The sequence below is a fragment of the Chrysochloris asiatica genome, unplaced genomic scaffold, assembly GCF_000296735.1.
Source record: "Chrysochloris asiatica unplaced genomic scaffold, ChrAsi1.0 scaffold00146, whole genome shotgun sequence".
NCBI lineage: Eukaryota > Metazoa > Chordata > Mammalia > Afrosoricida > Chrysochloridae > Chrysochloris > Chrysochloris asiatica.
This window is the reverse complement of record NW_006408664.1, coordinates 8,020,898-8,036,046: the sequence shown is the minus strand read 5'-3', so window position 1 is coordinate 8,036,046 and position 15,149 is coordinate 8,020,898. Positions and strand designations below refer to the sequence as shown.

The 15,149-nt window shown below is 39.0% G+C and overlaps 1 protein-coding gene across 1 annotated transcript in view; it reads left to right on the top strand.

The window, feature by feature from the left end:
* Positions 1–15,149, top strand: part of LOC102834341 (cytochrome b5 reductase 4-like) — a 141,745-nt gene that overhangs the window by 49,467 nt on the left and 77,129 nt on the right. Inside the window, exon 4 of the mRNA XM_006870649.1 lies at positions 1,167–1,248. Coding sequence (XP_006870711.1) covers positions 1,167–1,248 — 82 coding nt within the window. The remainder of the gene's footprint in view (positions 1–1,166; positions 1,249–15,149) is intronic.

Here is a 15,149-nt window from a genome sequence, read left to right as displayed (position 1 = left end):
GTGTTTTTTTTTGTTTTTTTTTTTACTGGTAATTTACTTTTGAACATTTGGGTTGTTTCCAATGTTTTGTTAATATAAGTAGTACTCTGGTGAGTATCCTGATGCCTACATCCTTGTGTATATGTGATATTTTCTCAGATAAGCCCCTAAAACACAGAGTGAAAGAACTGTATTATTTTAAGACTTATAACGTATATTGACAAAGTGCCCTCCAGAAAGGCACTTTGAATTTAATTCCCATCAGTAGTGTTTGTCAACAAGTACTGTCAGCTGTCATCCTTGAAGTAACAGGCTCACTGTTAAGTTCCAAGACTCTGTCTGTCAAATACCCAGGTCTCAATAACAACTTCATCATTCGTTCTTTCATGTAAAAATGGCCTTTCATGAAAAACATTCGCAGCTCAATACCCAAAGCAAACAGTTTTTTATATTTTTTTCCTTGAGACCACCATATTTCATCCATAAATGTTTTGGGAGTTTCCCATTTTGTCACACAGAATATTGAAAAAGATACAAGTTCAGATTTAAGAAAATTTAATCATTTTTATTGCTTCATGAGAAATAGTCTTTAGTGAAGCTGGCTTTTTCATGTGTTGCCCTCTGTGGGTGTATGGTGGTAAAGAACACAGTGATCACCAGTACAGCTCGGGGGCCTTAATCATGCCAAGACAACAACAGCTTTACTCACCATTGCTTTTGTAACATAAGTGCAAATAACAAAAACACAGTAAAAAGGACAAACAGTACCTTAGTATTATTATGAAGCTATTTTGGAAACCTGAAAAGGTATCATGGATACACCCAGAGTTACTTAGATGGAGAACACTATTCTTAAAGAATCCTCACCTATAATGCCTTTCTTTCACTTCTCTGCTGGCTAAATGAATCTCCCTGCATGGGTGGTGTAAATGGTCATAGTGTTCTGCCACTCACTACTCATAAGGTTTGAGTCTACCAGAGGTACCTTAGAAGAAAGGCCTGGCAATCGAGAATCCTCTGAATGACAGTTCTGCTCTGACACACATGGGGCCCCTGGGAGTCCGAATCTATTCAGTGACCATTGATTTTCAGAACAGTGTAAGAATGGTTAGTTTTGTTTATAATAAATTTAGAATGTCCTGTGGAGTTAGGTACATGTTGCTTTTCTGTATTCTCTCCCATGCCAGGTTCATCGTTGGGTCAATTATGAATCCATGCTGAAAAAATGCCTGGTTGGCAGAATGGCAGTTAAACCTACTCTTCCTAAAGGTAGGTACGCTCAACTGGTATTGAAATTAGCATTAATGTGTGACATCTGAGGGAGTTTCAAAAAATTCATGGAAAATACCACAGCCATTTGTTTGTTGAAATCTAAGTTACAAAAAAGGTACATGTATAACAGGACTTGAAAATGTTCATGAAAAAAATTCCATTTTTACATGAACTTTTTTTCACTTGGATTTCAACAAATAGATAAATTACAGTGGTATTCTCATTTCCACTGTTCCCCTAGTCTAGAGCCTCTAAGGTTTTACTTCAGTCCTGCTTTACAATCAAAAGATTTTATCTTAAAAATTTGATGGATTTTGTAGAGAAAAGTCATGGTGTGAGAGGTAAACATTATGAAAAGGGAAGAACTTGTTTAGTTTTTATTAGTCACTTGGCCTTTTGATCCAATTATAAAATAAAGTTGTATAAGGAGATTAGCTAATAAGTAGGTTAGTGTTGATTACATTCACATCATTAAAAAGTTAAAAAAATTTTAAGTCATATAGCGAAATTCATCATCCCAGCATATCTGACCTTTGCCTTGAACCCTCTTATTCCTTGTATCCTTACCATAAATAACCACTGCTCTTATTTAGACTACTACAACAGGTTTCTTCCTCTTGCCTTCTAAGCTGAGACTCTTCAGCTGGGGTAGTGATAGGGGTCATCCCTTTATCTTTCTTAAGCTTCTTTTAATAAAGCACACTTTAACAATTTTTTATATAGAAAAGGAATAACAGGAATATTTGGTTAACCCTTTGCTGTGGAAAAAAAGGATCCCTGGTGGTACTATAGAATAATACTGGATTGTTAACTACAAGGTTGACAGTTCAAATCCACCAGCCACTCCGCAGAAGAAAGATGAGATTTTTCTGCTCCTGTAAAGATTTACAGCATTAGAAACTCCTGTATAGGGTCGCTATGGATTGGAATGAGTGTGCTGGCAATGAGTTTTGTTGTTATTGTTGCTGCTGCAGTGGAAGGAATGGGGTCCTGATATGGCGCTGTAGGATAAGCATTGGACTGCTGTCTTCAAGGTTGGCAGTTCACACCTACCAGCTGCTCGTTAAAAACCCTATACAGGATTGCTGTGAGTTAGAACCAACTTGATGACACTTAACAGTAATAGTGAAAAGAATGATAATGGTTTTTTTTTTAATGACTCTTAACCCTTGAAACTGCATTCGAGTAAACTGGCTTATTCAGCCTCATTCTGCTACTTCTTAGTTCAGAGCGTTCTATAAATTAAAGTTTGATTTTCAGAGGGTTAAGTAGTTATGACTCTTACTGACCGGATATACAATGGAATGAAATGCTGCCATCTTCACGTCTTTCTTATGTTTGAGCCCATTGTTGCAGCCACTGTGTCAGTCAATTTTGTTGAACGTCTTCCTCTTTTTCTCTGATCCTCTGCTTTACTAAGCATGATGTCCTTCCACAGAGACAGATCCCTCCTGATAATGTGCCCCAAGTATGTGAGCCGAAGTCTTGCTATTCTGGCTAAGTTGGTTCTAGATGTGCTTTCCTCTCAGACAATTAATTCTTCTGGCATTCCATGGTATGTTCAGTATTCTTTGCCAGCACTATAGTTAAAGGCATCAGTTCTTCAGTCTTGTTCATTATCCAACTTTTGCATGCATATGAGGTGATTGAAAATATAGCATGGGTCAAAGTGCACCTCAGTTCTCAAAGTCATATCTTTGCTTTTTTAACACTTTTAAGAGGTCTGTTGTAGCAGATGGCCCAATACAATGTGTTGTTTGATATCTTGAGTGCTGCTTCTATGAGCATTGATTGTGAATCTGAGTAAAATGAAATCAGTATCAACATCAGTCTTTTCTCTGTATATCATGATACTGCTTATGGGTCCAGTTAAGAGGGGTTTTGTTTTTTTTTATGTTGAGGTATAATCCATATTGGAGGCTGTTGTCTTTTGTCTTCATCAGTAGGATATTCAGTTTCTCTTTGCTTTTAGCAAGTAAGGTTGTATCATCTGCTTGATGTATTTATTTTTGATATTTTGAAAGCAGAGATTATTAATGAGCCTTCTGCCAATCCTGATACTACATTCTTCTTCATATAGTGTGGTTTCTCAGATTACTTGCTCAACATACATTTGAATAAGTACAACACTGACACACACCTTTCTTGATTTTAAACTATGTAGTATCCCTTGTTCTGTTTGAATGACTTCCTCTTTCTCTTTGTACAGGTTCTGCATGAGCACAATTAAGGGTTCTGGGATTCCTGCTCTTCTCAGTGTTATCCATAATTTGTTATTACCCACATAGTTGAATGCCTTTGCATAGTCAATAAAACACTGATAAATATCTTTCTGATATTCTCTGCTTTCATCTGATATCAGCAATAATATCCCTAGTTTCACATCCTTTTGTAAGTTTGACTTGAATTTCTGGCAGTTCCGTATTCATGTATTACTGCAATCACTTTTGAATTATCTTCAACAAAATTTTATTTGTGTGTAATATTAATGATGTTGATTAATAATTTCCACATTCTGTTGGATCACCTTTTTTTAGAATGGTCACAAATATGAATCTCTTCCAGTCAGTTGGTGGTGACGGCTGTGTGCCTTGGAGTCAGTTCCGACTCATAGAGACCCTGTACAGGGTTTTTGAGGCTGTAAATCTTTACAGGAGCAAAAAGCCTCATCTTTCTCCCACGGAGCAGCTGGTAGTTTCGAACTGCTGACCTTGCACATATTGTTGTTGTTGTTATGTGCCGTGGAGTCGGTTCTGACTCATAGCGACCCTGTATAGGGTTTCTGAGGCTGTAAATCTTTACAGGAGCAGAAAGCCTCATCTTTCTCCCATGGAGCCAGCTGGTAGTTTTGAACTGCTGACCTTGTTTGAGGTTCACACCCGATTCATAACCACCACTATGCTACATCTCAATTGGTATTCCATCAGCTGTTTATTATTATTATTATTATTATTATTATTATTTCACCTGTTTTCACAGTCTTCAGTGCTGCTTGGACTTCTTCAGGAGCATCATTTCTTGGTTGGTTGAACATTGATCAATTCTTTTTGGTACATGACTCTATCTATATTCCTTTCATCTTCTGTTGATGCTTCCTGCAGTGTGTAATATAGAAAAGTACTTAAGGTTTTTTTAAGTTAATCTTGAATACTGTTCTATGTTGAAACGCACTTGAGATTAGTAAGAAACTCATGGAGCTAAAATTAGAAGGGCTGAAGAAACTGAGAATTTGAGAGTAAACCCTAATCATAAAGAACTAAACTGTAACCAGTACATTGCCTTCTCACACCTGGTTCAGGACTGCACGTGCATATCTTACTCAGAATGAATGATGAACTCAGGTACTGTGTATTTATAAAATCATAATTTCCTTTTCAAAACTATCAAGCAAAGCCCCAATGTTGATTACTGAGGCAGCATGGTGTATAAAGAACATAAGATAAATCCAGGTTCCCATGTCTTCTCTGATATTCATAAGTTGTTGTGATCACAGAATAGATCTGTTTTTCCCCATTAGTAAAGTGAAGCTTAATAATAAACCATCCTGTTGTCATGAGGGTTAAATAAATAAATAAAGGCACTGCGTGTTAATGAGCTGGACTGCAAAGTTGATTTGAACCACAAAGTCAGTTGTTCACGCTCACCAGCTACTCCTTGGAAACCCTATACAGGGTCGCTAACAGTCAGAAGCAATTCCACGGCTCTTAACAACTACAGCAACCATGTAGCACAAAAAAAGCAACAGCTGGTAGAGGTCATGTGACTTATTGTTGGTATTGTGGCTACCTGCCTCCTCCGCTTCTAAAATACTGAGGCTAATTACATGTTTTATTCCTTTTTGTATTTCTATAAATAGTTGCTATAAACCAGCATGTTCTGATTGTTTTTTTTTTTTAAGAAAGATGGTTTTTGTTTCTGCGAGAAATAACCATATGATTTTCTTTTCTTTTGGCAGAGCATGTGACTAGGGTTGTCAGTCAGTCTTTGTTTCACTGTAAAATATTTTTGGATATTGAGTGTTTGGATAAGGTGAGACCAACAGCATTTGGTAATAGTAAATAATCTGTATAGCATTGGGAAGCAAAGACAAAAATCAGTTCAGAAAAGCTTTGATTGTAAACAAATGGATTGGGACTTTGAAAGACAGAGCAAGCAGTGGATTGGTGTTAAGTATCAGATAAAGACTGGAAAGATAATCTTGGAATTTAGGTTCCCAGAACAAGGAGAACATGTCAAGTGACAAAGAAGCCAAGGAGATAGATTTAATATGACAGAGATAAGGGGTGCCCACAGTAATTATAAGTAATAAGGAGCTCTGGTAGAGTAGTGGTTACTAATAGGGCTGCTACCCTGAAGGTCAGCAGTTTGAAACTACCAGTGGTTCTGCGGGAGAACGATGAGGTGTTCTGCTCTGTAAATATTTATAGCCTTGGAAACCCTGTGCAGGGTCACTATGAGTCGGAACCAACTCCACAGTACTTAACAACAACAACAGTGATTAAGATGAAGTGATATTTTAACAGCACTTTCTAAGCCTTCCTAAAGGAACTCTGGGTTAAGTGCAGTGGGTTAATCATTGGGCTTCAGCTCAAACTCACCAGCTGCTTTGAAAGATAAGGTAGTCAGCTTTTATAGCCTCAGGAACCCAGTGAAACAGTTTTCTCTACTGTTTCAGTAGATTTGTTAGTGGTGGGTTTTGATTTGATTGTGTACCTTTCATCTTTAGGCAGGGATACATCAATTTGGATGGCCTGAGATTTATTGATAGATAAATCTAGATAGGGTAACTATGTAATTTTTCAAACCAGGGCACTTTTGAGAGTGAAAGGAAACTGAATTATTAATTATGCTGGAACAACAAGGGGAAAACTCTAATTCTGTGTGTGTTCACCCTATAATTAAAACTCCTGGGTGAAATGGAAACAGGATGAAAAAAGAATGTTCCTTCCCTGGCATACCATTATAAAGTAGACACTTGAGAGGTAGAGAAAGGAATACCCAGAAATATCACCATAGAAAGCGTATAAGTCTGTCTTCTGCCTATAACTGATTGGAATACCTAAAATGGGGCTACAACATGCCCAGTGAAGGAGGCTTCCTGCAGAGCCTCTGCATTACATAAGACCATAGATGGAATCCTGAACCCCATCCAGAATCTTCTGAGGTGGCAAATTTCCACTTGAAAGGACAAGCAGACCAGCCTGGAGAGGGTAGAAGAACAGAAGATACTTCTTGAAAGAAAGACCGACAGGAAAAATACAAAATAATAAAGGCAGTCTGACTGATTACTACGAGAACAAACAAGTTGCTCATCCATGAGACATCAAGGCAAGTGGTCGGGTCCACTCAGGGCAAACCCCTTTCCAAGACTAAGACTCAGTGGGAATGCACGCTCTGATTGGTGACCACATTCATCACCCATAAGGGGAAGTGAGGGAAAAACAGCAATGAAGCTGTGAGCTAAGCCCTACAACGTTCAATAGATACCTGTGAACCTGGGTGGAGACCTGGTTGGCCAGCAGTGTGGCCAGCAGTGTGGCAAGACCTCTCATAAGAGAGGGCATATGCATAAGAACACCCACACTTGCAGATAACACCCACTTGACCTGGCTTCAATGGCTGGATGATCAGAGCTCAACTAGAAGAAAAAAGAAGAGGAAAAAAGAGTAATCTGATACAATTTGGTGAATTTGACCTACACCTATGGACTCAGTAGCTCAAAAGAGGGAACAGATCTTTACAGTGAGGATCATTGCCACCCCCGAAATACACAGGGTAAACAGGGATGGACAACTTGTACATTGGCTACCCAAAATGGGGGTGGGGGGTGCCTACAAAGGCAAGTGACTGGTTTACAAGCTTTCAAGAGGGAGCTAGAACCTCCACTGAATAGTATCCAATCTGTCTGGGCAGGGCTGTTGAAAGGAGATGTGCATAAGTCTCTTGTGATACAATAGTGAATAATTGTTACCAAGACTGTGAGGGTTGGAAATGTAAAGGTAGGCATTTTGTAGCAAAAGGAGGGGAGTGATTGACTTTGCAGTCTAGGAGCGGAGGTCCTTGGGACCATCAAGGGAGAAGAGTGGAGAGCGGGACCCTACTCAGAGAAGCAGTGACACCAGAGATGGAGGCAGAGATGATGACGAGGAGAGATGGAGTGGCTGGGGACTTTAGACCCAGAGAGGGAGAGGGGCTGTGTGCTGATGACTGGGGGGCAGGCTTGCAGGGTGTATACCCTTTAGTTGGTTGATGATGCATGGACGGATTGTAACCATGGCAATGAAACGATATACGATAGGATGACTGTAAAGCTAATGTTCTCCCATGTAAACTACCACATAATTCACAATGAAACATTTTAAAAAGAATGTTCTTGATGTGGGGGGCAGTATATTGCAAAGGAGTTTTATACATAATCTCCTTTCAGTATAAAAACCCTGAAACTATATCTTACATGAGGTGATTGCCAAAATCCAATGCAAGGGGATCCAGAATTGCTATAGTGAGGATATCCCCACAGTTGGGAAGTTCTAGAAGGTAGTTTTCAATTTATTTAGTGATTTCTAGTATTGGGGTAAAGAGTCCTGGTGTGTTGTTGTGGGTTAATGCGCTGGACTATAAAGTTGGTTTGAACTACAAGGTCAGTGGTTCAAGCTTACCAGCTGCTGCTGAAACCCTGTACAGGGTCGCTATAGGTTGGAACTGACTCAATAGCACTTAACAAGAACAACAAGAGTATGGGTGTCAACAGCCCTAGTGGCTCAGTGGTTAACTGCTCAGCTGCTAACTGAAAGATTGGGCAGTTCAAAGCCCATCAACTACTCTACAGGAGAAAGATGTGGCAGTCTGCTTTCTTAAAGATTTCAACCTTGGAATCTATGGGGCAATTCTGCTCTGTCCTATAGAGCCACTATGATTTGAAATAAACTTAAGGGCAATGGAGTTTAGCATGGCAGTGGTGAAATTCCTAGATATCTAGGAAGCAAATGGTAAAGCTAACAGACTCAAAATGTAAAACATAATACTAGTGGATTATTAGCAAAAAAAACAAGTTAGTTGTGCTGATTGCAATCCTTTATTTAAAAACTGTTATGTTTGTATTCTACTTTAAAAAGATATCAATAATGATTAATAGAAAAACACTTTCATTCTCTTTTTGATGATGGTATTAGTAGCATGTATGATAGGCTGGTATGTAAGCAGTGGACAGCTCTCTAGGTTACTTCAAGCAAGGGTGCACCTATAGAGCCAGAAATGGCACATAGATATACTAAGATCCAAAGAGAGTATTGTTTCTGTCTTGATACCATGAGTAATTACTTGAGTGTATAACTTTTGGAGCAAAACAAGCTTTAGGCCTGACTTTTTTTATGAGGATTTCAGTTTAAAAGTAAGGAAGAATGCCTAGACAAAGTGGTCTTTGAACACAGGGAGCCAAGGAGTCCTCTGGCAAGGCTAAGCCACTCGAAGGAGCTTAGAGTGGTACATTTTGAACTTTGTGATTAAGATCCCTGCTAACCAGACTGAACTCATATCTTCTGGTTGTATGATCCTAGTCTTTTGAAGTAAAAAAGGAAGATGAGATGTGTAACTACAAGATATAGATACAACTTTAAAAATATAAAATGCTCATCACTTTTCTTCCTAGAATACATTTCTACAGGCCCTCTTCACAAATGCCTACACATTTTCAAAACAGTTAAAATATGACTTTATCAATGGAGACCTTTCAAATTCCTTACAATTAGAGATGTCCCCCCTCCTCTTTATGCTTCTGTCACACGTTCTACAGACTTTTTGTACACCATTCATTCTGTAGTTGTTGGTAAGTGCCAATGAATTGGTTCTGACTCGATTCATCATATAGCATTCAATGTATTTCCTTTTATTTTTAACCCAGTTTGTTTAATTTTTGAATAAGTAATACATTGACATAATTAAAGGATGACTTCCCCTTTCCATAACTGTCTCACCTTTAACCTTTCTCCCTTCCATGCACACACAAAGATAACTACATTTGTTAGCTCTATTGTCAATCTTTCCAAATGATCTTCATGCAAGTATAAACAAACTGAAAAAATATATTCTTATTTTTCTAATTTTCAATCGAAGTGGTTTCATATTGTGTCAGTATCTCTATTAGGGTGATGATCAAGAGATAGCTGTTGAATTAATTAACATAATTGTGTATTAAGCAGGATTTTGTCTTACTCTCTTTATTTCAGGGGATCCTCCTGCAGCTCAGATGTAAACTAGATTGAGGTTACAATTAACATCTCCATTTCCAAGAGAGAGTAGAGCAGAATCCTTGATAGATCACAGCTTTAGCCGTCTAAATGACTGACCTCTGGAACGTGGAAGCTCTTGCCACAGTAATGCAATTTTACCAACATTATGAGGAGATACAAGGTCTATTGGTCATGAACCAACAAAATGATGGAATTAGTTATCAAGACAGAATATCAGATTTCCCTTCCAGGAGGAATGTATTTCATGTGACTTAAATTACTGTGACGTAAATATATATATACTTAATAGTAAGAAATTCTTGTTAAGTGCTGTTGAGTTGGTTCCAACTCATAGCAACCCTGTGTAGTGTTTCTGAGGAGCAGCTAGTGAGTTTGAACTGCCAGTCTTTTAGTCCAAACTGGCTTTTATTTCTATGACTCAGTACTTGAAAAGAGTTCTAGTAAAGTTTTTGAAGGCAATCCCACAGGTGGATGTAAGGTAATGAAGGTATAGCAAATGCCCTTGGGCATCTCCTGAAGCTGGATGCTACTGAACAGTTTCTTCTAACCCAGTGCAATGCAACATCCTTCCTTAAGTGGGGTGGACACCCAGAGGCATGGGGAGGTGGAGGAAACAGGGGGTCACTTGCTCCCTGGTACAAGTCCAAGGGCTCACCACATGAGACACCAATGTCATTTTAGTCATATTCCATGGTGCTACAAATATGAAAAGTACCTGACTGAGGCAGCCAGAGAAGAGGGGCAATGTTTCCACTGACATGTCACCACTACCAACATCTGTTCACCTTGAAATGAGGGGTGAAAGGCACAGCTTTTGCATCAGGCACTTGTTGCACTCACTGCACTCCTGATAATTCACGTCACTTACGTGAAAGTCGTTGTACTTTTAGTATTATCTTTTAAAAAAAATTAGGGAAAAGCATATTCATTTAGCAGAATCCAGAAAGCTTTGACAGTCTAATCAATTTATGTCAGGCAGGAAGTAATGAGATAATTTTTTTTTTTTTTTTTCATTTTAGAAACAATTTATCTAAGACAGTTTTTCAAACTCTGGGAGCCTTTTGATAAAGTTTTGCATGATAAATGAGATAGATTGAACTGTCAGCTTTGTTGTATATTGAAAATAGGTATAACTTACTATGTTACTGCGTATTTACTGTTTGTCCTGTGGTGAAACAATCAATCACAACTGTATTCGCACGACAGATGGAACTGACTGCATGAAAATGAGTGATCAATGAAACATCAGTGACCCCTGGCAAACTCTGATGACTGTGTTTTATCTGTCAGTTGATAAACAAAGCTCATAAAGTATAATTTAAACAGTTTTAGGCCCTATGTTCTTTCAGGAAATACTGCCTCTAGCAGTAGTGTATGATTGTAAATCAAAAAGTATTTCTACAAAATAATAGAAACCTTTATTAAACAAAGATATCTAAACGTAAAGCTATTGTTTATGGATATATTCTCCCTCTAGAGCTACATAAACTCTTCTGAAGGTGATGTTTCCTTCTCTAACCCTTCTCCAGAGAAGTCTGTGCTCTCTAATTTACACCATATCAAAAACAGCAGTTTTGGTATCCTCAAGGGACTCAAAACCTGTTCCTTTTTGATGTCCTTTGAATTTGGGGAACAAAGAGAAGATGGGGCAAGATCAAGGCTGTAGAATGGATGGGGTAAGGTTTCCCATTAAGAGTCTCAGAGGTCAGTCCTTAATACTCACAAAGACTGAGCAGGTACATTATTGTGATGAGCAAAAAATGTCTTGGTGCAACTCTCCTGGCCTTTTTTTCACAAATACTGTTTTCCATTTTCTTAAAACTTCCTTCAAGAAATTCCCTTTGGAGTCCCACAGACTAGTCACCATACCTTCTGACCTGACCTGTCTGCCTTGAATTTAACTGACCCAACAGATCCTTGGGGAAATCACTACAAGCAATAAGGCTTTCTCATCTATTTCAGTCCTATAGACACCATTCCTTATTTCTTGTATTCTCCTTAGGGTGCCTTCAAAAAAAGTCATGTTGATGAAGTTGGTGGTGGTTGTTGGTGTTAAGTGTCGTCAAGTCGATTCCGACCCATAGCGACCCTGCATAGGGTTTCTAAGGCTGTAAATCTTTACGGGAGCAGAAAACCTCATCTTTCTCCTGTAGAATTCTTCAGTTTCTTCATAACTGACTTTAGTAGTCAATATGTAAATTTGAATAATAGTGGTATTCACTGATCTTCCTTTTAGGTGTATGGATACTATCCTATTATGGCAGCATCATACTTCAAGATCTTGAAATATTCTTTTTGAAAATGAATGTGACACCATTTCTCTTAAAATTGTTGTTCTGGTATAGTAAACCATATTTTTGTCTGATTCAAACTAGCCAACAGATATTCATTTCACCTCACTAATGCTCCTTGGAAACCCTATACAGGGTCTCTATGGGTTGGAACCAACTCAACGGCACTTAACAACAAACAACAATGCTTATAATATCTATCTTCATGTATTCCACTTCATTTTGATGGCTTCTAATTTTCCTAGATTTATACTTAATACAAGGAGCTCTGGTAGCGTAGTGGTTACGAATTGGGCTACGAGCCACAAGGTCAGCAGTTCGAAACTACCAGCTGTTCTGCGTGAGAAAGATGAGGCTTTCTGCTCCTGTAAAGATTTATAGCCTCGGAAACCCTATGCAGGGTTGCTATGAGTCGGAACCGACTCCACGGCACATAACAACAGCAACATACTTAATACATTCCATGCTTTGATTATTGATGGATATTTTCAACTGTTTCTCCTCTTGAGTTGTACTCCATTAGCAAGTGATGGTTCCAAAAGCTTTGTTGCATGCATGTCATGATGGTCAACTCTACTTTGAGGAGACACGTCTTCCCAGTCATATTTTGAGTGCTTTCCAACCCGAGGGACTTATCTTCTGGCTGTATACACGACAATGTTCTATTACTATTCATGATGTTTTCGTCTTCTGGGACTGTATCTGACAATATTCACAAGGTTTTCATTGAGTAACCATTCAAACATAGTCCACCTCTCCTTCTTATTGTATCTTAGTGAAAGTTCCACTGAAACCTGTGCACCATTGGTGACCCTGCTGACGTTTAAAATACCAGTAGCATAGCTTCCAGCATCATAGCAACACACCAACAACCACAGTTTGACAGACTGACAGACAAATGGTGATTTATGTGGGTAGTGCAGTCACATGGAATTGCGTCAGTGGCTAATTAGACATGGTGTCCACAGGAGTGAAATAGGTGAGAAGTCTTCTAAAAGTTTACTTGGTCTGTACATACTGAATTGTAGGTCAAGTAAACAGCCGTCTAACTTTATTTACTTGAAAGTCATGACTCCTCTGTCACTTCCCAGACTTGATCCAGTGTACAGTCCCACCACCCCTTAAATGAAGGGGAAGTCAAGTCTGCTTGAGGAAGGACCCAACTACACTGCCAAAAATGTATACTGTTAGTCTTTCTCCAAATCTTCAGAAAGGGATTAAAGCTTCTTATGAGAATGGCTGTTTTTGGTGAAAAGTAAATAATTGCTCTTCAGGGTTTGTGGGACACTGACTTTGAGCTGACACTAATTCTAGAAGATCCATAATGTCACTGTACCCCCCTAGTCAGAGTGCGGGCCTATGGAGGTCAGTTTTTAACGAAGTCTTAACTCAGGGCCAGGTCACAGTGGATCCCGTGGGTCCCTAAACCCATCCTCTATCTAGTGATTTCCCCAGTTTCTGAATGCATAAATGGAATAGATATAGTACCCTCACATTGAATCCCTGGCAGGAGGAATACGGGTTGTGGCACTATGGGATAAAGCACTGGACCACAAGTCAGTGATTCAGACTCACCAGCCATTCCTTGAAAACTCTATACAGGGGAACTGTGAGTTGGAACTGACTCAGTGGCACTTAACAACAACAAGAAGTAGTAGGAAAAGCAAAGTGGAAGCCAAACAAGGAAAATCAAATCATAAACTATAAGAAACATGCCTTCTTGTTGGGAGTGCAGAGTAGGGCCACCATAAAGAACTTGAAGAATGCAGGTGATTCCCACCACATTGCCATTTACCTCCTTATGTGGCCTCTGTGAAAAATGGATAGATCCTAGAGACTAACAGTGATTATCACAAATTTCACCAGGGTGGTGACTCCAGTGGTAGCAGAGACAAAATGTAGTTACATTGCTTGAGCAAATTAATCCATCTCCTGGTACCTAGTATACAGCAGTTGATCTGGCCAGTTGCTTTTTTTCATATTTACCAATTTGAAGGCTCACCAGAGGCAATTTACCTTCCCTTATGTTTCTATGAATAAGAGACACCATATTATGGATTGAATTGTGTCCCACAAAAGTATTTTGTAATTCCTAACCTTTTTGGCTGTGGTTGGAGCCCTGGTGTGGCCCTGTGGGATAAAGCACTGCACTGCAAAGTTGGTTTTGTATCACAAGGTCAGCGGTTTCAAACTCACTAGCTGCTCCTTGGAAACGCTATATGGGCCACTATGAGTTGGAACTGATTCAACAGCACTAAACAACAACATGCTTATGGTTGGCCTCCTGGTGTAGCAACTGAAACATTTTAGCTGCTCCCTGGAAACACTGTACTGGGTCTCTGTAATTGAGAAAGAACTCGATGGTACTTAACAACAGCAGTGCCTATGGTTAGTAGCCCTGGTGGCAGAGTAGGTTATGAATTGGGCTACTAACCACAAAATCAACAGTTTGAATCCAACAGCCACTCTAGGAGAAACAGGAGACTTTCCTGTAAAGATTTGTAATCTTGGAAACCTTACATAGCGTGGCTATGAGTCTGAACCGACTCGAGGGCACTTAACAAATATCTAAGAAGACTAAGATAACTGTATTATTGAGAGAACTTAACTGCAGTCAACCACTGATATGTAAACACTTTTTTATTTGGAATTAACTTGTGCATGTGTAAACTGGAACCCTAGTAGCAGTATTTGTACACTTACCCTCACAGTATAAATAATGGGGCTGAATTTCAGAAGAAATGAAGTCTGACTTAGCTTTTCTGCTGTAGAACTATAGATTGTATTGAATGCCTTGGTCTCTGATATTCAATCTTCAAATCGGGGATCAGATGATAACTTATCGCATGTTGTTAAGATCTTTTTCAGCTATGAGATAATTTCAGTGAAACAGGACAAATAAAAAAGGGTGGCTATCTGGCCTCCTTTATTATTATTAATTTTAACTTTAATAAACAAATTTATTCTCTCATAGTTTTAGAATCTAAAAGTTCAAATTCAGAGCCTCAGCTCTAAGGAAAGATCCTTGTCTCCTTTCAGCATCTGTAGGCCCAGCATCCCTTGGAGAGCTCCATGTAGATTTGGGAGTTTCACATGCAGCAACCCCAGTTCCAAAGGACACTTTCCACTCCTGATTTGTTCTTGTTTGTTGTTCTCAAGTTCTGTCAAGTCAGCTATTGACCCTGCATTCAGTTTCCAAGGAGTGGATGGTGGGTTTCCACTGCTGACCATGTAGTTAGCAATCCATTGCTTATGCAACCACACCACATCAGGATTCCTTTTTGGTGGTCCCTATTTCTCTGCTCTGGTGTGGCGCTATGGGTTAATGAGCCAGACTGCAAAGCTGTTTAAACTGTAA